This window comes from Mustela nivalis, assembly GCF_964662115.1.
Source record: "Mustela nivalis genome assembly, chromosome: 8".
Lineage (NCBI taxonomy): Eukaryota > Metazoa > Chordata > Mammalia > Carnivora > Mustelidae > Mustela > Mustela nivalis.
In genome coordinates, this window is record NC_139027.1 from 24,015,173 (window position 1) to 24,040,690 (window position 25,518).

Sequence of the window (25,518 nt, forward strand, 5' to 3'; positions counted from 1 at the left end):
CATCAGTTCTCTGGGAGTGGGGAGGAACGGGAGGAGGCAGCGCGGAGCGGGCAGGAGGGACTCCAGGAGGTGCCCCGGGTGCAGAGTGTGGCGGGGGTGGGTGTGCAGGTGAGGCTTTGAAGCTGGGATTCATGAGGCATCTTAGGGCTACCGCGGCGGCTAGGGCCAAGAGCACGCACCATTCCCTAGAGTCCCAAAAGCGGTGACATCTGAGATGTTTCCCAAGGACTACAGGCATCATTCGGGGAGCTTTCAATAAAGGCAGATTCCCAGGTCTAGCCCCAGACTTCCTGTATCAGAATCTCTGATGCTTAAAAAAAAAAATAAAAATAAAAAAAGTCATTCCAGGTGAGGGGTCTGGGTGGCACAGTTGGTTAAGTGTCCGGCTTCTGGTGTGATCTCGGGGTCGTGGGATCAAGCCCTGCGTCGGGCTCTGTGCTCAGGGTAGAGTCTGCCTGAGATCCTCCCTCACCCTCTGCCCCTTCCCTGTTTGCACTCTCTCTCTCCCTCTCTCTCACGTAAATCTTTTTGGGGTGCCTGGGTGACTCACTCAGTTAAGCCTCTGCCTTCTACGCAGGTCGCCATCTCGGGGTCCTGGATGGAGTCCTCTACCTCTGCCTGCTCCTGCCCTTGCTCGTGCTCTCTCTCCCTTTGTCAAATAAATAAATAAAATATTTAAAAAAAATAATCTCTTTTAAAAAAGTTACTCCAGGTGATTTTTAATGCCCACTAAAGTTTGAGAGTTTACAGGCCAACCCCGGATCCGTGTGGGGCAAGTCCTTTCCGCCGGCAGTGGGCTTCCGATGATTGGGCTCCATCGCCAACACACCAGTCCACACCCACGGGCCCCGGTGGTCGTCCTGTTCTGATCTCCTGATTTAGGTCTCGTCCTCTGCGTCTCCCATCTTACCCGTCTGTCTCTGTCGCTCCCGGCCAAGCCCTGTCAGCACCACGCCCGGCATCTTCCTGCTCCGGGTTCTCCATATCCATCTGCTGGTCTTTTCTTTCCTCCTTCCATTTCTCTCTTCCGTTGGCACCTGGCCCTCCTCACACCCACTTCTGTCTCCTCTCCTGTCTGGAAGGGGCTGGAAACCTGAGAGTTCCCGAGACACTTTCAGTCCCTCCAGTGAGATGCGCTTACGTGACACTGGGAAGGGAGAGGAGGGGCTGAAGCCTTATTCCTCTGCATCCAGCAGGGCAGGCAGGTACGCAGGCTTCGGGAATTGGGAGCACCGTAGGGCTGCGGGTCCCTGCAGGGTCTGGCTAGGGGAGGGGCAGCAGCCCCTCGGGGTGCCCTGAAAGTTTGTGATAAACCTGGCAGTCACTGGCCACCTTCTCTGGCCTTTGCTCCTCCTGGTCCCTGTGTTAAATCCTGTTCAAACAGGAACAGAGTGGTTCCTGTTTTCCTGCCTGATGCCTCCGTTCTTCCCACGTAACCTCCCCGTATTCCAGGCCCCGCCCCTTTTCTTATTCCCTCTCCTCCCCCCAGCCGGCTGCTCCATGGAATGGAAAGTTTAAAATGCTTAGTTCTAGTTAAGTTATATTATCTCCATTCTTTTTCTTTTTTTTAAGATTTTATTTATTCATGAGAGACCGAGAGAGAGAGGGAGAGGGAGAAACAGGCCCCCTGCTCGCCGGATGCCGGCTCCATCCCAGGACGCTGGGATCATCACTCGAGCTGAAGGCAGATGCTTAACCCACTGAGTCACCCAGGCGCCCCTATTATCTCCATTCTTAATATCGAACATAGGTGAGTTGACCATTCAAGGTCAAGAACTCCCCACTGAACTGAGCTGCCTCTATGTGAGCTTCTCCAAGGATTCTATCAGAGGAGCTCAGGGCCCTTGAGGGAGCAACGGGGAGGGAGCAGGCGGCGAGGAGGGAGAGCACGGGCCTGACGAGTCCCCTGTGAGTTCCCACCGTAAATCCTGCCTCTGTCCCCCTGGGGCCTGGAGGTGGCAAGAAGCAAGTCGGCAAAGGGCCCATTTCTGCTCTAGATGGAAGCAAGACTGACATCGCCCCCACGTGTGTGTGTGTGTGTGTATGCACGTGTGTATGCACCCTGTGTCAGAGCTTCCCCCCTCACCCGGCTAAGCCCCAGTGCCAAGGAGCAGGCCTGTGCTCTCCTGCAGCCCAGGCCCCCCAGCCACGAAGTGCAGGGATGAGTGTTCAAGTCTAGCATCTGCTACCTGTAATGGGGCAGCTACCTCTTCTTGGGGCTTCGAGGGTCTCAGTTATGAAATGGCGAGGACAGCCTGGCCACCCTGTGTCCCCCGAGGAGTGGCTGCAGCTGTGCAGGCCCTGGGAGTCGGAGGCTACCCCACTGACTCCATGATGGCTCCCACCCTTCCCCTTCCCTCTGTCTGGTACCAGCTGAGCTCTGTGCCCATTGCCACATTTCCAGAATGTCTTCACCCCTCTTTTGTGGGGGGACTTTCTTGACCTTGGTTGTAGGATGTGGGGAGACCTGAGAAGGTGCAGCCTGGGGACAAGCTAACTGGTCGGCTCTGCACCAGGGCTAAGGATCCAGACCCTTCCCCTCTACTGGGGAGATGGGGACAACCCCCCCCCCCAGCTCTGTGCAGAGAAGCCAGACCCCCAGGGCCATGCAAGCCCTTCAGCCCTGGTGTGGCCACGAGAGTCAGCTTTCTAATTAATCAACTGAGTAAATTCTCCCCTTCTATCCTGTTAGTTTAAAGAGAAAATTAAGGACTGGTTCTTGAGCCGAACCCCGTGAGGGAGGAAACGGCTCTGCGTCCTGGGGACACCACTCTGGCGGTGCCTGGGGCTGAGGGGTCATGGCCGCCCCTGGGCTGCTGGCCGCCAAGCCTCCATCTGCAGTTTCCTTCCGTAAGAAGTCCAGGGTGATTCACAGTTGGGGCAGCAAAGCACGCAGGTCTGTTGGGTTTTCCACCTGGATGTCCCGGTGAAATCCTGCCAGAGGGGGCTCATTCGTTCCTTTGGGAACCAGTTCCCCCCACCCCACTTTTTTTTTTTTTTTTTAACAGAGTCTGTGTTTATCTGTTGGCACCAGGGTTTTGCACACAGAAAATCTTACATGAGGGACCAGGCTGACTGCCCAGGACTCGAGTCCTCAGGCATTAGCTTTGTCTGCCTCCTAAGTCCATGCTGAGCACCGTGGCTGGCCATCCTGGGTCACTAAGCAGAGGGCCCAGAGGCCAAATGACCCGACCCACGCTTTGCCATGTATGTGGTCCCTGCTGGAGTCGCTGAACTGATCATAAACCCTTTGCAGCAGTCCCCTGGGACACAGGTTAGTGAGCTGCCTCTGTTCTTTGTGCCAGGATGTGTCCACTTTCCAAATGTTGACCTCGACCCTGAGCACAGGAGTCTGCAATGGCATACCCCTCCCCAATTCTGTCCGCCTTCTGATTGGGTCTGCTCAGAAAGTCTCCGCCCTCCTGTCCCCCTGACACACATATATTTGTAAGGATCCCCCCACTGGGGAACAGTTCGGGAATGCATTCTCAAACCCAGAGTCTCCTGAGTGGAGGTCTGGCTTGGGCACTCTCTGGGAACTCTTCTACCCTGGAGGGGGCCATGCTCTTCTGGAGAGACCTTTATGGATAAAGAGGGAGGGGGATACCTGCCTTGCTGGCTGGATTTCTCCTTCCCCAAACTTCTTCTTCTTTTTTTTTTTTTTTTAAATTCAGAATTATGATCCTACTTGTCACAGAGTCCAAGACCTTTATGGGAACTGTGTGTGTGTTTTTTTTTTTTTTTTTTGCCATTTGGCTGTGAAACAATCAGGATACAGACAGGGAGAAGTGGGATTATTTTGTGACACCCAGCAGACGGCTCCCCGATCACCCCCAGCACCCTGTGGGTGGGCAGACTGCCTCATTCTGGCTTTTCCTAGAAATGAATTGGACTGGAGGGAGGGGGTCATGAGGAAGCTGCTCCCCTTCTTTCCCACCGTGGAACATCTCCTGCTTCATCTTCCAGGGCATCCCAGGCTGGTGTCCTGAAGTGGTCAGAGGACCTGCTCTGAGACTTCGGGCTGACTACAGCCTGACTCAGCTGAGGACCAGGCCCAGGTTCCTTGAAGACAGCCTTGACTATGTTTCAGGCAGGGCAGGTTTCAATGTTTCACACGCATGGGAGTTCACCACCCGTGGCAAGGAGAGCCAGATTCTTAGTGATCGCTGGGAGCTGGTCCTAGAGAAAGGCACAGATGTTCAAATGCAGAAGGCCAGGGGAGAGTAAAGAGCCTTTTCCCTTCTTGGAGTGACCACAGAGGTCTGGACCTGTTCCCATAGATGCTGTCTGGGACCAGCAGATAACAGATGGAGCATAGGGACCCCGTGCTGGTGAAGGTGGACCTGTTCCAACATACCCAAGGCCACCCAGTGGACAGGAATGTCTCCATCTCCTTCTCCAAAATTCCTTGGAGGCATCTATGCACTTACTCCGCCCCTAGTTCAAGACGGCAGCCCCCTGGGCACCTGAGTGCCTGTGGCAGAGTGGTGCGTAAGTTTGGGAGATCTTCTTCTGAGCCCCTGAGCAGGCTGGAAGGACTGAGCCCAGGAGAAGCTGGAATGACAACAGCTTTAGCTTCTGTTCCAGCAGAGGGCTGGTCTGCTGGCTGTGGATTCCTATCGAAGAATGGCTTTTCTCAAGTGCACATCTCTTGGACTAAAGCGATGTTCTTGTATGGACATGTTTTTCCACAACCATAATCACCTAACTTTCCCAGCCACGTGAGAAAGACTTGATCCTTCTTCTTTATCCCCTTCTCTTTTCTTGAGTCTTAAATGCCTGTCTCAGTCTATTTACTAGTTTTGCTTATTTATTTTCATAAAAGTCCAGCCTCCTATATATAATTTTAAACTCCAATAGTATAACAAGACAGGAAGAAAAAACAGCAGTCACCTGTCCCATTCATTCCCTAAATTCTGCTCTCCAGACTCTTTTCTTTGATACGTTCCTCCGTATTTCCAAGGATAGGCCTGCAGGTTTCTCCCCAGACTTGTCAATGTCAAAGGCCTGACTACTTATACTGGAAGGTTGGGCTGGTGTGCTCCTAACCCATTCCATACCTACACTTCTCCCCTCCTTTCTCCAATATATTTCTGTCACATCTTTTGGTTAAATCAATATTCAATTCTTATTTTATTATAATTACATATGTACTGTTCACTGCTGAGTGAAAAAATACTCTAGGATCACTTGTCCTTTTTTCTTCTATAAATCTTTGTTCTTCCAGATGTTAATAATTATCTCATTAAAAAAATCTGCTTATGGGGTGCGATGGCTCAGTGGGTTAAGCCTCTGACTTTGGCTCAGGTCATGATCTCAGGGTCCTGGGATCAAGCCCTGCATCGGACTCTCTGCTCAGCAGGGAGTCTGCTTCCTCCTCTCTCTCTGCCTACTTGTGATTTCTCTCTCTCTCTCTGTCAAATAAATAAAATCTTACAAAAAATCTGCTTAGTCTATGTCATTATCCTAATAATTCTTCCAAAACTCTCCAGAAAAATTTTAAAAATCCTTCTGAGCACATTTTACCCATAATGAAGCAATCAGATAAACTACTGGTTCCATTTTCCCCAAAGACCTCTCTTCCTGGCCCCATTGGTCTTCCTTTCTCTTTCTACGGGACTTCCCTAGCTAGTAAAGAAAGGGTCCAGGGCTGGATCTTGTTTCCTGGATATCAACTCTTCCTCCTTCTTGGTTTATGCCCTTGGGGTACTGAAGTCACTTTTTCTAGCTGGATACCATTCTCTTCCAAAGCCAGATCTGGAAGGCTGGACACCCTGGGTTCTACAGTAATTACCACCTGTATGTTGGCCAAAGCAGGTAGGAAGTTTCACCTCTCTAGAGGCAAACCCAGACTCCTAAATCTCAAAAAGGATGTCTCTGGTCTGCAGGATGGGAGAGATAATTTACTTGGATAGGAGAAAACTGTTGTCGGTAGATCAGAAAGATCAGGATCACTGCTACTCATTCGTCACCTTCATGCAGAGTGGGAGAACGTGGCCCATTCCTCAAGATAGTTCCCGTCCGTATTAGTGCCAAATTGTTATAAATAATAACTTTGTTAGAATAAGACACTTTATTACCACACCTGACAGTAGATCAACGTGAATGTAGATGACATTAGCTAGAAAAACTCTCAGCAGAGTGTGACTTGCAGTACATTAAACCTCTAGACTTGGGGCACCTGGGTGGCTCAGTGGGTTAAGCCTCTGCTTTCGGCTCAGGCCAGGATCCCAGGGTCCTGGGATCGAGTCCCACATCGGGCTCTCTGCTCAGTGGGGAGCCTGCTTCCTCCCCTCTCTCTGCCTGCCTCTCTGCCTACTTGGGATCTCTGTCAAATAAATAAATAAATAAATAAAGTCTTAAAAAAAAAAAAGGAAAAACCCCTCTAGACTTGAAATCGATTAAGATCAACATAGCCTTAATTCTCTAAGCACAATATACCAATTCATTGAGCATTAGCATTTTTTGAAGTATGACCTTGATATTTAAAACAATTTTAATATAAACATGGCCAGCAATACGACAATGGGGGTGCATGCTTCCTTCAAAATGAATAGGTACAATGGGAGGGGAGGAAGAAGAGTTCTCTGGTTGCGTACTTCTATATCCTACTTCACTAAGTGAGAGCAGAACAGATGGGTTGAAGATGAGAGAGAGAGGAACAGAAGTGTTCTCCCAATGGGAGTACATGCCAGCTTGCCTGGTGGATCCAAGCCAACTGATGAGGGGGCTTTAGCAACACCAAACTCTGGGGAGAAGCTCACTTAGCTCTTCTGACAAGGCCTTCACTTGTTCCAGTGACAGCTTCATTGCCCAGAGGGCCAGATGAACAAGGAGAGGGAATTTTCCTCTGGGTTGGATATTGGCCAATAGTGAGAGTCTCTTTGCTAATGTGGAAGTGGTGGAAATCCTAGAAGAATGTAGCTTTGACTTTGTAGTAGCAAAATAAGGGAATGTTGGGGGGGCATTGAAACGTGCCCTGGGGGATGCCTGGGTAGCGCCAGTTGGTCAACCATCTGCCTTCAGCTCAGGTCGTGATCCCAGGGTCCTGGGATCAAGCCCTGCATTGGGCTCCCCTGCTCAGTCACAAGTCTGCTTCTCCCTCTCCCTCCACCTCCCACCCCTGCTTGCTCTCTTTCTCTCACTTTCTTATTCTTGCTCTCTCAAATAAATAAATAAAATCTTAGAAAAAAAAAAAAGAAAGGAAAGAGAAGTGTGCCCTGGACTCAAGAAAGCAGATTTCAAAAGGGTGAGAGGATCAACAGGTCAAACAATAAGCCTTTTATAAAAAAAAATATAGGTCATGATGTATTAGAGATTTTAACAAGATAATGTTAATTATCTGCTTTCCAGTAATCCTGATGGGCAAGAAACTGCATACACAGTCGATAGCAGGAAGAACTGGGTTGAAGACAACATTTATAAAAATTAGGACGAGAACAAAAAAAAGGAAGACACGAACCAGGAAGGGCAATTTCTCTCAGTCATTTGGAAAACTGTTATTGAGTGGTTCCTTTATGCCAGGCTTTTTGCTACATGCTAAGGAGATAGCAACCAAAGACATACCTAAGCTTACAGTCCAGCAGGGAATTTAGACATCAAGCAGGTAATTAAAAGTGTGTTGAATCAGCAAACTACAAATAGAGGGGAACTTCCTCAGCTTGACAAATAATATCTATGAAAATCCCACAGCTAACGTCATACTTATTAGTAAAAGACCGTTTTCTCCCAAGGTCGGGAACACCAAGCAGACAGGGATATCTGCTTCCTTCACCTTTAGTTGGCATTGTCCTAGAACTTCTAGCCAAGAAAAGGAGGTAAGAAAAATAAAAAAGGCATCCAGATTGGAATGGAAGAAATAAAACTACTTGCAGTTCCACAGATGACATGACTTTGTAGTTATAAAATCCTAAGGAGCCTCCCAAAGACCATTAGAACTAATAATGAATGAGTTCAGCATGGTGGCAGAGTGTGAGATCAATGTATGAAAATCAGTTTTCTTTCTATACATTAGCAATGAAAAATCTAAAAATAAAATTATTTATAGTAACATAAAAAATATGATACGTAGGAATAAATTTAACAAAGAAAGTACAGGACTCCTACACTGAAAACAATAAAACATTGCTTAAAGAAATTAAAGAAGATCTAAAACAATGGAGAGAAACCTCATGTTCATGGATCAAAAAGCTTTAGATTGTGAAGTTGGCAACATTCCCCAAATGATCTACAGATTTATGTAATTTCTATCAAAATCCCAGCTACCCCTTTTTTCCACTGCAGAATTTGTCAGCCTGTCCTAAAATTCATGTGTAAATGCAAGGAACCCAGAATTACCAAAGCAGTCTTTTCTTTTTTAAGATTTATTTATTTATTTATTTGGCAGAGAGAGAGAGAGAGAGATAGATTCACAAGTAGGTGGAGAGGCAGGCAGAGAGAGAGGGGGAAGCGGGCTCCCTGCTGAGCAGAGAGCCTGATGTGGGGCTCGATCCCAGGACCCTGAGATCATGACCTGAGCCAAAGTCACCCACTGAGCCACCCCAAAGCAGTCTTGCAAAAGAAGACCACGCTGGAAGACTCATACTTTCTGATTTCAAGACTTACTACAAAACTATATTAATCAGCACAGTGTGGTACTCAAACAAGGACAGACATATAGATCACTGGAACAGAATGGAAAATTCAGAAATAAATCCTTACATCATGCTAAACAGACTTTTAAAAAGGGTGGTAAGACAATAAAATGGGGCAAAGAGTAGTCTTTTCAACAAGTGGTGCTGGGATAACTGGATATATATTTTCAAAAGAATGAAGCTGGACTTCTATATCACACCACATACAAAAATTCCCTCAGAAAGGATCGTAGACCTTAGTGGAAAAGCTAAAGTATAAAACTCTTAGGAGAAAACCACAAGAGGATTATTCATGATCTCGGATGAGGCAATGATTTCTTGTATATAACACTAAAAGTATAAGTGACACAAGAAATAATAGGTAAATTGGGCTTCAACAAAATTAAAAATTTGTGTTCTATAAATGATATAAGCAAGAAACTTAACAGACAACTTGTAGAATGGAAGAAAATGTTTGCAAATCACATAGGTGAAAAGGGACTTATAACTACAATGAATATTATATATATACATATACACACACATATATATTTACAAATATGTAAAGAACTCCTACAAGTAAGTAACAAAAAAGTTAAACGAACCAATTTAAAAATTTAAAAAGTTAAATAAACCAATTTAAAAATGAACAAAGAACCAGAATAGACATTTCTCCAAAGAAGATATACAAATGGCCAGTAAGCACTAAAAAGATGTTCGCCATCATGAGCAGGGAACTGCAAACCAAACCATAATGAGGTATCACTTCACACTCTCTAGGATGGCTCTAATAAAAATGTCAGACAATAGTAAGTGTTGACAAGGATATGGACAAGTCAGAACTCTCATTCATTGCTGGTGGAAATGCAAAATGATGCAGTGGCTCTGGAAAATAGTCCCTGAAAATGTTAACATAGAGTTACCAAATGACCCAGCAGTTCTACTCTTAGGTATACACACAAGTGAAATGAAAACACACAACCATGCAAAAGCCTGTATACAAACATTCATTGCAGAACTATCCCCAAAAGGTGGAAAGCAGAAATAACCTAAATGAGTGTCCATCAATGGATGAACAGATGAATAAAAGATGGTATATTTACAAAATGAAATGTCATTTGGCATTAAAATGAAATGAAGTCTTGATACGTACTACCATAGATGAAAGAAACTGATTACAAAAGACTGAATATTGCATGAGTCCAATTACGTTACCTGTCCGGAATCGGCTGATTTATGGATTCAGAAAGCCAATTAGTGGCTTCCCAGGACTAGAGGGATGGGGCTAACATAGGAAGTGACTACTATTGGGCATGGGTTTCTTTGTGTGGTGACAAAAATCTAAAATAAAATATAATGTGGTGATGGTTGCATGGCTGTGTGACTATACTGAAAACCACTGAACTCTGTATATCAAATGGGTAACTCATTATGATGGGTGAATTACATTTCATAAGACCTTAAGAAAATATAAGGAGTGGGCAACAATAACAATAAAGAATTCTGAATGTTATGATCTGGCCAGTGTGACAGTGAGTAAATAATATGAGAACCCAATGAGGTGAAGACACAAAGGATCAGGACTTATGTAACTAAACCCAGGACTGAGCAGACAGTAGAGGCAAAGGACCCAAGGTTTGGGAAAGAATGAAACATTGGAGGGAATAAAGGAAATGCTGGTGTGGTGGGAATAGAGCACAGGAAGGAGGAGAGATACGAGGTATGGTTAGGTAAGTGGGCAGATGGTACATGCCACATTCTTGACTTTAGACTTTTCCCAAATAGCAACAGGAAGACATTGAAGGGTTTTAACCTGGGGAGGGCAATGATTGGATGTGAATTTTATTTTATTTTATTTTATTTATTTGACAGAGATCACAAGTAGGCAGAGAGGCAGGCAGAGAGAGAGGAGGAAGCAGGCTCCCCACTGAGCAGAGAGCCCGATGTGGGGCTCGATCCCAGGACTCTGGGATCATGACCTGAGCCAAAGGCAGAGGCTTTAACCCACTGAGTCACCCAGGCGCCCCTGGATATGAATTTTAAAAAGTGTGCTTAGACTGCAGGAAATTGACTCGAGCGAAGTAGGTGGATATAGGAAAATCAGATAGGGAGCCAGTGCAAAGTCAGGGAGAGAGACGGTGTCTGAAAAATCTAAATTGAAGTAGTTTGAAGGGAACGTGGGAGGTGAGGATGTGGAGACAATGAGCTCTTTTATGAAGTTTGGCTGTAAAGGGAGGAGATGGCGTTGTGGCTGGAAGGGAATAGGTGATGGGAGAAATTTAAGAGATAAGCATGTTTCAGTGGGAAGTGAATGACTCCAGGAATGAGAGAGAGAGAGAGAGAGAGAGAGAGAGAGAGATTGATTTAATATTCAGAACACAGAGGAGAGAATTCATTCTATTGGGTCCTTGTGAAGGGAGGAGGTAATGAGACCCAGAACATCCTCAGAGACATATGCCCTCTAACATAACAGGAGGAAGGTGGGAGATGGTTATAGATGAAAGAGAGTTTGTAGATTTGGAGGCAGAACTTCTTCACCCTCCTGCCTCCAGTTCTGCACAGCAACCCATCTGCCAAGAGTGGCTAGATCTACTTTAAGAGTATGATGTCAGAGGACCATGATTAATGAGGAAGACAAGGGAACACTCTTACGGATGATGATAGACATTAATGAAAGAGGCTGAAGCACACATAACCATACATCTTATATTATACTTTCTTCTTACATAATGTTCAGAACAGGAAGTACAGAAAGATTGGTTAAGAGGGACTTGGGGCCCTGTGTAGGATGAAGGATAATGAGAAAAAGTCCAGTTATTTCAAAAGTTCAAACTTTAGGTCCTGCATCTTAAATTAGCTCGAAGATACAACTGAAGAATCATTCCTGACATTAGAAATCATGCAGATTAGAATAGGAATTAGGCAGACTGAAAATGGGAAATATTCACATGCCCCAATTTTAGAAAGAAATGAAAGGGGAATTCATGACAATACAGGTAAGTCTAAATAACTTTGATCTCTGCAAGCTATGTTAACTTGTGTTCATTAAGAAGCATCAAGGAAATAGTTATGTTAAAATATTTCTTTTCCTTTTTTTAAAAGATTTTTATTTATTTATTTGATAGACAGAGAGAGATCACAAGGAGGCAGAGAGGCAGGCAGAGAGAGAGGGGGAAGCAGGCTCCCCGCCAAGCAGAGAGCCCGATGTGGGGCTCGATCCCAGAACCCTGAGATCATGACCTGAGCTGAAGGCAGAGGCTTAAACCACTGAGCCACCCAGGCGCCCCGCTAAAATATTTCTTTATGGAGAGATTTTTCTCTTGATTTCAAGGTACAGAGTTGGGAGATTAAAGAAATGCTGTTTATAAAAATTATAGGGTACCCAAATATGTTGATCACAGGACAGCTGTCTAAAAGAACTATGTATTTCAAAGGGACATTGGCATAGAAACATGGTCACCAGTAGGTTTCAGATGAGAATCACCAGGAATAAGTAAAAAGAGAGGCCTCGGTGAGGCAGCAGAGCTATCTGCAAGGATGTGAAGATCTGGCTTGTCCAGTCTTTTTTCTGTAGTGGTCCAGAGTAGAGCTGGATGCATGGGTGGAAAGTTTGAGGGAAGTAGATTGTTGCCTCTTGATAAAATAATACCTAACACCCAGAAATGTCCAACCATGAGGAGCACAAAATATCGAGCACCCCAGTCCTGGAAGATTCCAGCAGACTGTTGGGGCTTCTGCTACAGTAGCATGGGGTATGGGCTATGTATCTCGCAGGTCTATTCCCTGAACGTAAACATGTAGAACAAATGCGACACGGGCATTAACTTTTCAGCACACGCGCTAGATTTACAGATGCTGACGGCTACAGATGTGTGCACAGCTGCAAAGTGAGGCAATGGTAGAGCCGAGGCTGGACCCAGCTCTCCTCTCCCCAGGCTCTGGTAATTTCTGTTGTTCCACACATTAGCCTTTCCTGTGATGAGTGATTGCCTTTCCTCTTTGGAAATTCAAATAAAAAATTCGAGAATGAAATTGGCCTGCTCTTTTACACCATATACAAAAATCAACTACAAAAGGATTCAAGACTTGAATGTAAGACCTGAAACCATAAAACTCTTAGAAGAAAACTTTAGGGGTAAGCTCCTTGACAGGGATCTTGGCTTGGCATGGATCGTGGCAATGATTTTTGGATTTGACACCTAAAGCAGAAGTGACAAAAGAAAAATAATCAACTAAGACTGATAGGCATTTTTTCCGAAGAATGCATACAAATGGCTCACGTGGGAACCATTATGTGGTATATGAAAAGGTGTGGAACATCATTAGTCATCAGGGAAGTACAAATCCAAGCCACCATGAGATACCACCTCACACCTGTTAGAATGGCCATTTTAGAAAAGACAAGAGATAGCATGTGTTGGTGAGGAGGTGAAGAAAAGGGACCCTTTGTGCACTGTTGGTGGGAATGTAAACTGGTGCAGCCACTCTGGAAAGTAATACAGAGTTTCCTCAAAATATTAACAGTAGAACTACCATATGATCCAGAAACTACTTCTGGGTATTTATTGAAAGAAACAAAAGCACTGACTCAAAAAGATATGTGCGTCCCATGTTCATTACTTACAACAGCCAAGACAAGGAAAGAACCTACATGTCCATCAGTAAACGGATGGATAATGAAAACATATTTTATATATGAAGGAATATTACTAAGCCATAGAAAAGGACATCCTTGCCATTTGTGACAACATGGAGGGCCCCTGAGGGCATTAAGTAAAGTGAAGTAAATCAGAGAAAGAAAAATACTGTATGATCTTACTTCTATGTGGAATCTAAAAACAAAACAAAACTCAGAGATACAGAGAACAGACTGATGGTTGTCGGGAGTAGAGGGAGGGATGGTGGGCCAAAGCAGGGAAGATGGTCCAAAGGTACAAACTTCCAGTTATAAGATAATTAAGTCCTGGGGATAGAATAGACCGCACTATGGCTATAGTTAACAATACGTTATTGTATATGTATTTGAAAGTTACTGAGAGAGTAAATTACAAAAGTTCTCATCACCAAGGGAAAAAATGTGTAACTGTGTGTGATGGATGTTTCCTAAGCCTTTTGTGGTAATCACTCCATAATATATACATCTATCCGATCATTATATTGTACACCTAAAATGAATACATTATTAAATGTCAATCATAGTTTAATTTAAAAAATAAATGAATTAATAAATAAGAGTTCTAAATCCCTCACTCATGACTTTCGGGCCACACTCTTTCATCAGTGTCCCCTGGTCATTCCATCCATGGTTTGGATGAAGCCTGCACCATTGGCCTTGAAATTCAGGGGCCCTGAGCAGTTGAGCCTTGGCTCGCACAGATGAGGGCTCTGTAATCTCTAGGCAGGCCCCTCTCAAGGCAAGAGTCTTGTGTGCAGTTCCTAGAGGAGACAAGGAGTTGTGCTAGAAGGAAACGATTCTAGAGCTGCCATGTCTTACCTGGACTCTGGGGTCTTCTCTACTCCTCGCTTCAGTTGTACATGACCAGGTTCATCCACTGAGAAATAAACATCATCATTATGACATAGCTTAAAACTTGTTTGCTTAATACAGAGCAGGGCAAATGGTACCCCCTTCCTTGAAAGACCTCAGTCTAGTCTCATCAAAACTTTCCAGCTAATTCCAACCCAGCAGGGGGTCCCAAGCCCCCATCGCAACCTATCTTTTGCTACTCCCTGAGGAGCTAGGCAGTGAGAGGGATAGCTGAGGTCGACCAGCTGGCTAGGCCAGGAGGCTCTCTCTAAAGCTCACGGGGAGTAAGTTTAATGCACAGTGAGCTCAGCAGGTGCTCCTCAGTTCCCTCTTGGATTTATGACGCCCACATAATCCTCTGCTTTATTAAGCTATTGGAAAAAAATAAAATCTGTCTGCCAAGATCCTAAAGCAGCCTTGGCAGCCCGTAATATATAAAGGCAGTAATTGGAGGCAGCGGGGCCGGCAGCTTGGCTGGCCTTTGACAGACCAGCCAATATCCTCAGGGAGAAAAATGCCCCCTGGAATCAGGAGAGGAGAGGTGGCCTGGGACTGTGCCCCGTGTCTGGGAAGGGAAGGCACCTCACCTCCATTTCTGTCAGGTACAGTCCTTTCCCATCCTTGGAGAGGTTCTGGAAAGTCTCTAAAGAGGAGGAGAGGAATCAGGATAGGTCAAGGGAGATAAAGGCAAATATGGCGACTCTCTGTAAAGCACTTTCTCTCTCTCCCTCCTTGTCTCTTCCCAGCCAGCTCCGCCCCTGAGGAACAGCTCTCTGTGACCGCTCCGGCCCACACACGCCTTTCCCTCTTCTCGTGCCCTTGCACTCTTCACCCTTCCACACATGGCTGAGGGGATGTGTGGGCCTGTCCTATAAAGTATTCTACGGGCACCCTCTGGAGAACCTCCCTTGTCCAACAGAGAATTCTCTGGAGGTTTATGCCTCACCCGTCTCTCTTCTGCTCCCAGGGCTCTGGTCTCTCAGTCTTCCCTAACTGCCTGGCTCAGAGCTGTGGGATTTACAGTGGTGCGCCATGCCAGCGATAGGCTAAAGATTAGGATGAGGCCAGATGCCACTTCTACCCCAAACACAACTCTTGAGCTATATTATGGCTTGAGGTTTCACATAGGATTTTCTTGAAAAATAAAGGGCGGGGTGGCTGCTAAGAAGTGTCCAAATATCTGACCTACATGGTAGAATTTCTGGAGCTTTGGGGAAGTGCCCCTGCCCCGCCCCCATCTATCACTTGTGCATGAATTGGCTTCAGCAGAGACCGCATTCATTGCAAGACTATAGTATAGGTTTAAGCTATAAACAACATGGAGAGGGGACGCAGTGAGTTAAATGAACCTCGCTCCTGAAATAGGCACTAAATAGGGTGGCGAAGAAAAGAGAGCCTGGGATAGGGGACTGTCCTGGACAGAAGGAGTACAGAAGGGACACATGGCTCTGCGTCATGGAGCAAGGGGTCCTCATGCAAGACTCCAGCCCACTCTGTTACTGAGGCCTGGCCTAGGCCTGGGGCAGGGGTGCATTCCTGATCCTCTAAAATATTTTTTGGTCGCTATGATGGTCTCCAGGATGTCGCCCAGGTGACACTTACTTGCCATGGCTTCAAGTCGCAACAGGAGGCAGACCAGGCTAGGGAAGCTGACCCTGCCGCTGCTGTCACCGTACCGGAGGGTCATGAGGTCCAGCAGCTCGTTGCTGACGGAGATCCCTGCAAGGAAGCCTGGACCGCCGGGTGGGTTAGTGAGCAGCAGGAGGCTGGAGCAGGTCCTGTCCTCTCACATGCAAAGTCTAAGAAGCCACTCGGGGTGGTGGCCTTCTACCACTGTTCCCTATTCTGTCTGGCTCAGAGGCTAGTTCACTTCAGTTCATGTTTTTACTAATTCTCCAGTTGCCCCCCTCATGGCTGCTGGGCCCCGGTGACATTGTTCTGGAGTTTGGCCAGATACCAACTCCAGAGACTCAAGACACTTGAAAACACTTTGGCCTTCACCATCATCGGATAATTCCCATGTGAACAGGCAGCTTCCAGGACAGCAGGCGTTTGCTCCCAGCCCCGCCTCCATCAGGCCTCTCTCTCGCTCGGTGACCTTGTGAAACCACATTGTTCCCCAACCCCATGACTGCCAGTGGGTCTCAGGTGTGAGCACTCTTAGTGTGAGCAAGTGCGGTCCCTGGAAGTGTGAGCTTCCATCCTAAGTTGGCAGAGCAGGAAAGAGGCTGGTCCTCCGGGAGTAGACCATAGTCAGAAGGTGGCCACAGGTGGGCGAGACACAGGCACCTTGCTCTTTTTGGGTGTGTCTAATTATGAGCTCTGGGAGGCACCAACCCCATAGCAGACAGCAGCAAACTGGCAAACGGCCGTGCCTATAAGCTTTCAGGGGACAGGAGAACCTTGCAAGCCAAACCATCCATCAATGGGGTGAGCCTGGCAGCCTGTTCTCCAGCATTAATAAAATAGGAATTCGAACGCCATTAGACCTTGCGCTCCCCAGCTCGCCATATGCAGAAATTACCCTCTTTTCTTACGGTACCTCCACTGCCCCATTCAGTTATCTGCTTGGTCCCTGAAGACGTTTTAGTTGGATCCCAGCCATTTCTATCTGTCTGCCTTTTCTTATTCTGGAGTCATCAGTGTGGTCTCTTATAAAATTTCATTTTTTTCTGTAGCTATCCAGGCATTCTCCAAGCGTGGTCCCCAGACAAAGAGCTTCGGCCTCATGTAGAAACCTCTTAGAACTACAGATTTTTGAGCCCTACCCAAGCCCTCCTGGATCAGAAGTTTTGGATGAGGGATGAGGTATTTTCACAAGCTGTGCTTGAACAAGCTTCCAGGGGGTTCCGGTGCTCACTCAAGTTTGAGAACCACTGCTCTTGGGCAGGAAGAATGAAGGGGAGCACAGGTGCTAAGGCAGGGAGATGTTTCTCCCTGCTCTCCAGGCTCAGGCCCCGCGGGAGGGAGAGCTGTGGAGTCTCTCCTTTCAGCATTTACCTGGGGGAATCTGAGCTTGCCTTTTCTCAAGGAAGGCAGCAATTTTCTGACTTAAACTTCTTGTGATCCATTTCCCCCACTGAGACAGGGCAGATCACGACTCCTAATCACAGGGCAGTGGAGACGATCAAGTGAGAAGACAGGAGTGCAAGTTCTCCCTGAACCTTGAAGCTCTTAGGCAGCCTATGCTGTATCCTTGTCATCATCTGAGGATTGAAAGCTCAGACTGAAAGCTCTGGCCTTCTTGAAGCGGACAGATTTCACTTAGCTCCAACCTCTGGGAGGACAGTGTATCCACCTGCTCATAGGGCTTTAACCCCGACAGCTCAGAGGTTGAGATGGAAGAGTCTCGAAGGCCTTGAGCTCGAGCTCTGGGAGGGGTCAATTATGTGGAGTCATCAATTATGTGGGGGTCATTTTAGCACAGTTAGGGCTGTTTGGAGACAAAAGGCAATTGGGAAAATTGACCGGCACACGAGAACTCCGGTTGGGGAGGACAAGGGTTGAGTTGTGAGCCTGGAGGCCCGTAAAGGCTGGTGTAAGCCGGGGGTGGGGGCGGTGCACAGGAGCTCTGTTCTCTCCTGACCCTCAGCCCCGCTGCAGCAGCCTTGCATACGGCATGCAAGGGGTGTGCTCTCTCTCCCACACACAGCCCGCCATCACCACGGCCCCAGTCATGATAGCTCCGAGGGGGCCCCTGCTTTACCTGCATCCCTTACAGCCTTCCACAGATCCAAACTCAGGAAAACTCCGGAGTGATTCTGGATGTTCTGGAAAACTCTCTGACTCAAGAAAGGAAGTAAGAAGTCCAAATGAGTGCTCTCACCCACCTTAAAGCAGACGTCCTGAGGAGAGATCCTGGAAATTCCTTTCTCATCCCCGGAGACCATTTCAATAAACTTTGGGGGGACCCAGCTCAAAGCAGCTCCTCTAAGGACCAGGGAAGGCAGCAGTGGGCACTGCCTGGTAAAGCCGACCACACTGGCTGCCCGCTGTGGAGCTGTGGAGCTGTGGGGCTGTGGGCCTCTCTCCCAACTCCCTTTCTGCCCTTCCCCATCCCCCAGACTGGCCTCCTGACGCGTGGCCGCTTGCTGCGTCTGGGAGGTGTAGAGCTCTCTCAAGACTTTACATACGGTGGTGGTTAAAAGCACAGAATTTGCAACCAAAACAGTGGTTTTAAATAAGCATTGACTATCAGCTGTGCAACCATGGGCAAGTGACTTCGTGCACCCTGGACTTTCTGACCTCTCCCCGTTTCTCACCTGAGCCCTGATCAGCCCTGCCCTTTCGGGGCGAGACAGAATCTCGGGCAGGTGACTTGTGGGGAGGAAGCGTGCAGCTGCTCCACGACTGCACTCGGGCTCCCTGTCTAGGTCTCTGCTCAGCAGCCCCACAGGAGCTGTTTCAAGGCAAAATACCCCCAGCAGGAGTGCGACCCAGGCGTGTGGAGGCAGCGATTACTGTGAAATAGCAGCCCAAAAATGTTTTCTGGCCTTATTTGGCTTTTGGTGAGTATATAGAAAGACCTCAATTGGGAATCACTCACTCATTAGTAATTCATTAGTTTGGTCATTCCCTGGGCATTTTTGAGTGCCTGCTGTGTACAAGGCACAAAGTAAGGCACTGGGGGAAACAGAGGAACATGAGGGTGTCCCTGCTCTGCAGTCTAATGGGGGATGGGGGACATATCAGCCATTACAGTGCCCTGTGAGTCCCCCAAGTCAGGGACTAGGGGATAATTCCTGAAATGTCCCACAAGAACACCTTATTATTGTGGGTTCAGGGGGATGTAACCGGGCCTGGGGGCAGGTGAGCCTCCCCATGAAGAGATTCCTGAGGCTGGACAGTCAAGGGGGTCCGTCCTGGCTGGACTCTGAGCCTCCCTGCTGGGGCGGAAGGAGTGAGTGGGAGGAGTCCAAGGGTGCCTCCTGGACCCCAAGGCAGGGTCCCAACTCCAGGGACAGCTCTGATGAGCTTAGACCTTGTCCTGAGAACAATAGGGAAGCCACACTGAGGCCACAGGCCACATGTGTGATCTTGTTGAGTCTGGCCAGTGGACAGGAAGGGAATGAGACGAACAGGTGCACTAGGGGAATGTCTCAGGGACGGGGAGCTGGGAGCGGGGAACTAGGGGAGGGAATTCTGGCCGGCGGTCTTAGCTGCCACCCATGGTGACCCTCTCTCCTTCCACCTCCTAGAGCACCCTTCACCCTGCCACTAGCTCAGGTATTGCCTCCTATCTTCTAGTGGGGCGTGCAGTGTCCCCGAACAAAATGCGAAGCCTCCTGAGGGCAGGGCTGGGTAGCTCTTCTTTCGCACCCCCCAACACTTTGCAGGTCGGGCACCGCGTAGATACTTGCTGAACGGGACACAAAGAGAACATGCTGGTACCTGGCAGTGGACGAGCCGGTCCCACAGCCTTGCAAACTCGTCTTGCTCAAGCCGCCCGTTCACCTTCAGCTGGCGGGGAGTTAAGAGCGGATGTGCACATCGCCAGTGCACAGCAGTGAGCAGGACCCGCCTACCGCGCCTGGAGAAGTCCCGCCATCGGCTAGTAGCGCCATCAGGTCAGCCACCCCAGCGGGCCCTCTCTTTGTCTGCAGGGGCCCGGCTTAGCTTCATTTTGCAGAGGAAAATGGAAAAATTGGAAGGAGAAAGAAGCCCTGAGAAAAGGAGCCAGCATCACGTGCACCAAGGGAAGAGAGACCCCGGAACACAGCCTGCACTGGCTGGAGGGGGCCCCAGGCAGGGGGGAATGCGGAGGAGCATACAGGGGTCCCTGCAGCCCCCGAAGCAGCACGAGGGTGCAGATGAGTGGAGGGAACCCGTTAGAGCCAGCCCTGGTCACCCCATAGCAAGGGGATGGGTTTATACAGAGCTAATGCCAGGAAAAGCATCTCTCTCTAAGTTGCTGGAGGGGAGCAGTGGGTGGGCAGAGGGAGAGCAGAGCAGACCTGTCTGCTTTGCAGGGCTCTGGCAGATACCATGTCCCCCCGGGGTGAGCTGCCCTGGGCTGTGCAGGACCGCAGGGCCCTTCTGCTTCATTTGTGGGGGACAGACAGTGCCTCCAGGGACTCCAGACCAGGGCCAGCAGACACAGGGCTTGATTTAGGATTTCAGCAAGAAGGGCTCTTGTTTAACAACGGGGCCCCTCATTCCCGATCGGGTCTTGTTAAGAGTGAAGGAGCCGGGATCCATCTCACTCCAGGGAGGCCAAGTAGGTCCACTGAGGGGAAGGTCCCAGGGTGCAGCTGGGAGCCAGGCTCTCAGCGGCGGCCAGGGGACAAATGGCTCCTGGGAGGTGGTCATCGGGACCGGAGTCGGGAGCCCTGGGTTTGATCCCCAGCCAGCTGTTGATGCCCACGGACAGCTGTGACTGTAGCCGTGGCATGGCAGTGCTAACGGGGTACTGTATAGACCAAGGTGTTTTCTCCAAGTTCTGGGGGTTGTTCTCTTTATTGAATTGGGGCTCATTGAACAAGGGATTTTTAGGAAGACTCCCCCAGGGTAAGGGGAGGGGTGGGAGGAAATCGGCCCCACTGGTGCTGCCGGGAGGCCCTGCGGAATGAGGTTAGAACACAGATTGGGGGGCTGTAAACTCTTCACAACCAGGCACAACTTCAGGCAGGCTGTGGGATTACTAAACAGGCTGCCTAGGCTCTCCAAACTCCTCTCTCTCTCCCCGTGTGATGGATCTAGTCTTGGCATGCCACGATGCTTGATAAGTGCTAAGTGAGTTAGCATAGAATCGGCAGGAACCCAGGCTCTTCTGCCAGCCAAGCCCTTAGAACTGAAGAAAAGAAAACACTGCAAAGTGAAAGCATTCCTAACGTCCTAATGAGACCCCCCAGGGCAGCCCAAAGAGCAGAGGGACCCTTAGAGCTGCCAGAACAGGGGAGGGGGCCCAGCAAAGGATACGTCCATCAAAGCCACGATGCTCCGGCACTCATCCAGAGAGAACGTGTGCCCTGGAGTTCCTGGGGAACAGGAAGGATGGACATGTTGGGGGCGGGGGTGACACTGGACTGGTTCAGCAGTGGGACAGTGGGCTGGTGGGGTCTGACCTTACCTGTCAGGAGCTCCTGGTTGAGAAGGTTCTGAAGCTGGACGGCATCCAGGTTCAGTTCCTGATCCAAACGAGAGAGGAAGACGAGCCCCCTCAGTGCCCAGGAGGCGAGCGGCACACTGCCTTACGCTAGAGAAGCGCTCAGACTTCCAAACCCTCAGTTCCCACCCTGTGCCCATCAAGCCTGCCATGAAGCCTTTCCCAGTTGCTCTGGGTCATGAATGTCTGCAGTGCTCATTGCGCCTGACATTCGACACCACCTGTGGGTCGCCTCACCTTTCTCTCTTCCTTCGTTATTGGACTGAAAGCAGCAGTTGCCTCCCCCCCACCACACCTGGCACTTGGGAACACCTCAGGACAAGGGTTTTGAAGGAATCCACTCAGCCCCACAGGCGTGTTTTCCCATTTGCTTCCAGAAAGGGATGGAGAGAAAATAGGACTCCTCCGTGTGTGAGTGTGAGCACGGGCATGTGCGTACGTGCATGCGTGGAGGAGATGAAAGTGCCAGGAATCTTGGTGCAAAGGAGCTGCTCTGAGAACATTACTTCTCATGAGCCTTCCTAGCCACTGAGGCAAAGAGAAAGACAAGGGTCTCCTTGGATTAGAAACAGGAAGTAGGGGCGCCTGGGTGACTCAGTGGGTTAAAGCCTCTGCCTTCGGCTCAGGTCATGACCCTAGGGTTCTGGGATCGAGCCCTGCATCAGGCTTTCTGCTCGATAAGGAGCCTGCTTCCTCCTCTTTCTCTCTGCCTACCTGCCTCTCTGCCTCCTTGTGATCTCTGTCAAATAAATAAATAAAATCTTCAAAAAGAAAGAAAGGAAGGAAGGAAGGAAGGAAGGAAGGAAGGAAGGAAGAAAGAAAGAAAGGGGAAGCAATGGAGGCTGAGGGGAGAGACACTTTTCCCAGACTGATCTTCTGAAGTTGTAAACTCCATTCAGTTTTCTCCTAGGGACACTGAGCAGTCTGGTGGGGAAGCGCCTTCCACGATGATCCCACAGAGAAGCCGAGCTGCGCGGCGCGCAGCCGTTTCTCCCACACAGGTTGGTGAGAGCTGAAGGGGCGATGTGCCATCCGCACTCCGGGAGGGCTCCCCATGGGAGAAGGAGCCAGAGTGAGGTCCCTCAGCAGGTGGCTTAGCAGAGCGGGGCTGGGTCAGGTGGAAGAAGGGGTCTTGTTGGGTTCTTCCAAGAACACACATCACATAGACCCACAGACACACTGTCCCCAGGCTTGGCCTCACCACCTCACTGAAAGCAAAAGCAGTCCCTCAGCCTGTCCTCTGGGGAAGACCCCTTGGAACGTCCCTGAGAAGAACATGTGGCCAGTGTTTGAAATTGGCCTCAGGTCATCCCTCTAACTGGCTGGATTATGTCAGGAAAGCCAGCATTGTGTGTCCACTATTGACAGAGTTTTTTCCTCAAAAGAATCATGGCACCCAACCTGCAGAGCAGCTGGCAAGGAACTCTGACTTATGTGGAGTCACCTCCTAGAATACAAGTAGCTTTGGGACATGGACCATGTCTCCTTCCTTCTGCATGTCTCTCCATCCTAGGACACTCCCTGACCTGGACCAAAATGTCCAGGAGATGAGGATAGGAATGGAGATGAAGACTGCCTTAAGCAACTACCCAAAGAATTGCACATCTCTCTCCACCACGTCAACATAAGATCCCTGAGGACTGACGCTTTGTGTTCCCAAAGCTTAGCATGGAATTGGGAACGTCCTAGGTATTTGGTACGTTTGCCATTTGGAAAAATGGATAGACGGGCATGACTCAGCTCAGAGGCTGAACATGTCCTTCCTTTCTCCCAGGCAGACCCTGGGTTATAGGACCGTCACCACTGTCATGGCTGATGAAGGTAACTGATGGCAGTGGTAGCACCTCATCACATTCCCTTAAGGCTAAACAGATACAAGAGATCGGGAGACAGGACTGAGTGGGTGCATACACCAGCATTTGCTTTTAACTTTCCTTTGAGGATACAACCTCTGAGGGTAGTTCACAGATTGTGCAGAATGATGCCAGCTGGGCCCTGTTCAAGGGTGCTCAGCCAGGGGGTGAAAAGGGGGTGTGGTCCAGTCTATTCCAATTCTGAGCTGTGCACCTTGGCGCAAAGCTGCCTGTGACTTTTATTTTAATTCCTACAAAGGCCCCATCTGGGCTACCAGTTGCCCTCTATGAGGAGACATTTTGTGGTTGTTCAGAAAAACCCTGATTAGAGGGAATCTGTACCATTTGTCATATGACAAATTATATTATTTATTTCAGATGTGCAGGTGCCTGAAACATGCCAAGGACTTTGCCATCTGCCCCTGAAGGAAGCCTGGTCTCAGGTATCCTAATTAGGTCCTGCTGATTGCCTTGGGCAGTAAACTTAGTTTGGACATCTGCTCTGGGGAAGCTAATCTGTCTTAATTCAACACAGACTGACTGAGCACCTTCTCCGGGCCAAGGACAATGACAGATATTGGGGACAAGGAGTGCATATGATGCCATCCCGGCTTTGGGAGCTCCAGACTGGGGATGATCATCTGGGCAGACCTTGTCTTGCATCAAGTGAAGTGTCTTCTGAATCAGCCCAGATGTGGACCTGAATCCTGGGCCCCATATTGATGTCAAGGAGGTCCATATTGAGCGGTTCCTTGAAACATATTCCCCTCACGACAGGCACATTCTTCATTTCTCCTTGTTTTTCCCTCTGGGCTCAGGCTTCCTGAATAATTCTCTTTTAAGCTGCCTCCTAGTTACCCCATTAGCCCTCTGAATGACTGGCATCCTTCCTGTCCTTGGCCTCTGCCTGGCACAAGATTGGCAGCATACACATGGCCACATCTATCTATCACTTTGCTCTTCCCAAACCAACATGACTATTAATGGCAAAAGGCCCATCGTGCAGAGCCCTTGGCAGCTGTTTTTATCCTGGCACGTCAAGGAGTTCTTTATAACGGTTTATTAAACCATTAAGAAAATCCTCTGTGCACATAGGTGGCTTGGCAGGAAAAACACCGTTGGTGCTTTCTGGAGCTGGCCGGCTCCTGGGAGGAATGATGCCAAGGAAGGTGGCAGAGCAGAAGGAAAGATTTCGGGGGGTATTGACAATTACTTGTTTAAAGATTTCAAAATACCACCACCCCCGGCATGAGCCCCACCCTCACCAAGGTCTGCTTTCCAGCCCCGATGTCACCCAGCTACGGTGCCACTTCTCTCCAGCGTTTGGAAGCCAGATCAGTTCTGGAGACATTCAGGGAGAGAGGCTGATAAAATGAACCACCAAGTGACTTTTCTTCTCTGTATCCTGATAAGGGCCCGGGGTCCCTCCATCCCTTGTCCCCGTGCTAGGTACTGTACCTGTTGAGCGTATTTGTGGAAGATGCTTTCCTGGGAGCTATGTTTCGGAAGACTCTCCTGGATCAAAGGAAAAATAGTCAATATCAAATTTGTGGGCAAAGAAGCTATCTGTCTAGGGCCACGAAGGCACGAGAGCCATTCCCCACACCTGGATGTGAGACAGAGGCTTCCTCCAGCAATCAGATAAAACTTGTAGGGGAATGAGAACACCAAAACTTGTGGAAAGAAGATGACTGTGGAAAGAAGTTTCCAGCTCGACCTTGGAGGCTCAGTCTTTTCCACTCTGCCCTGCCCCTTGGAGCCTCATTAGCTCATTATGGTGTGTCTGTTTTCATCGGTCAGTGAGGTAAGAAGGAGACAGAAGTTCTTGGAGATAGGATGCAGCCAATGAAGCCTTCTAGCCAAACCTTCACATACCCACCTTTAATGCCATAAGGTTGAAATTGCTGTCCAGGTTCCTAGAAAAGCAGGGAAACAGTGGGACAAGGATGAATGACTCACTATTTAAAGGAAGACTGCAGTGGAAGACAACCTAGGGTGGCATTGGACATTTACACCAAGGATCTGAGGGAAGGGCCCTCAGCACAGAGGGATGTGAAGGGGGCAGCCATGACAGCAGACAGCTCAGCACCACCACCACGTGACCAGTCTTTTGACCGGCCATCATCGGGTCTGCAAACCGTTTAGCAAATGGTTCTTTGGACAACCGGATACACACGGACAGTGACCCCCCACTGCCGAGACGGCAGATAAGCTCGGTCTTATGTTCCAACTTCGGTGGAGCAGTGGCTATCTGGCAGACTGAAAAGATGGCCGTGACTGCAGAGATGTCTGCCTCATGACCAACAGGAACTAAGGTGCCCAGCAGGGTGTGTACTTGCTGACCCCAGTCTTGACCACTGACTTAGCACTAAAGACTCTCCACCACTGGACTCTGTCTTTCAGGCCCATCTTTCACTGTCT

At 48.7% G+C, this 25,518-nt stretch overlaps 1 protein-coding gene across 3 annotated transcripts in view; it reads right to left on the reverse strand.

Annotated features, from left to right (window-relative positions):
• Nucleotides 1–3,694: 3,694 nt before the first annotated feature.
• CAPN13 (calpain 13) overlaps nt 3,695–25,518 on the reverse strand; it is an 80,566-nt gene continuing 58,742 nt past the window's right edge. For 2 of the 3 annotated variants that reach the window (XM_082745260.1, XM_082745262.1), the window contains 10 exons: nt 24,977–25,013; nt 24,556–24,612; nt 21,209–21,266; nt 21,058–21,116; nt 19,531–19,599; nt 17,846–17,921; nt 15,742–15,870; nt 14,727–14,782; nt 14,107–14,164; nt 3,695–4,179 (listed from right to left, as the gene is read on the reverse strand). In XM_082745260.1, the coding sequence (XP_082601386.1) occupies nt 14,138–14,164; nt 14,727–14,782; nt 15,742–15,870; nt 17,846–17,921; nt 19,531–19,599; nt 21,058–21,116; nt 21,209–21,266; nt 24,556–24,612; nt 24,977–25,013 (568 nt within the window). In that variant the 3' untranslated portion in view covers nt 3,695–4,179; nt 14,107–14,137. Of the gene's footprint in view, nt 4,180–8,410; nt 9,512–14,106; nt 14,165–14,726; nt 14,783–15,741; nt 15,871–17,845; nt 17,922–19,530; nt 19,600–21,057; nt 21,117–21,208; nt 21,267–24,555; nt 24,613–24,976; nt 25,014–25,518 lie in introns of those variants that run through there. The other variant, XM_082745261.1, reaches the window with a different exon arrangement.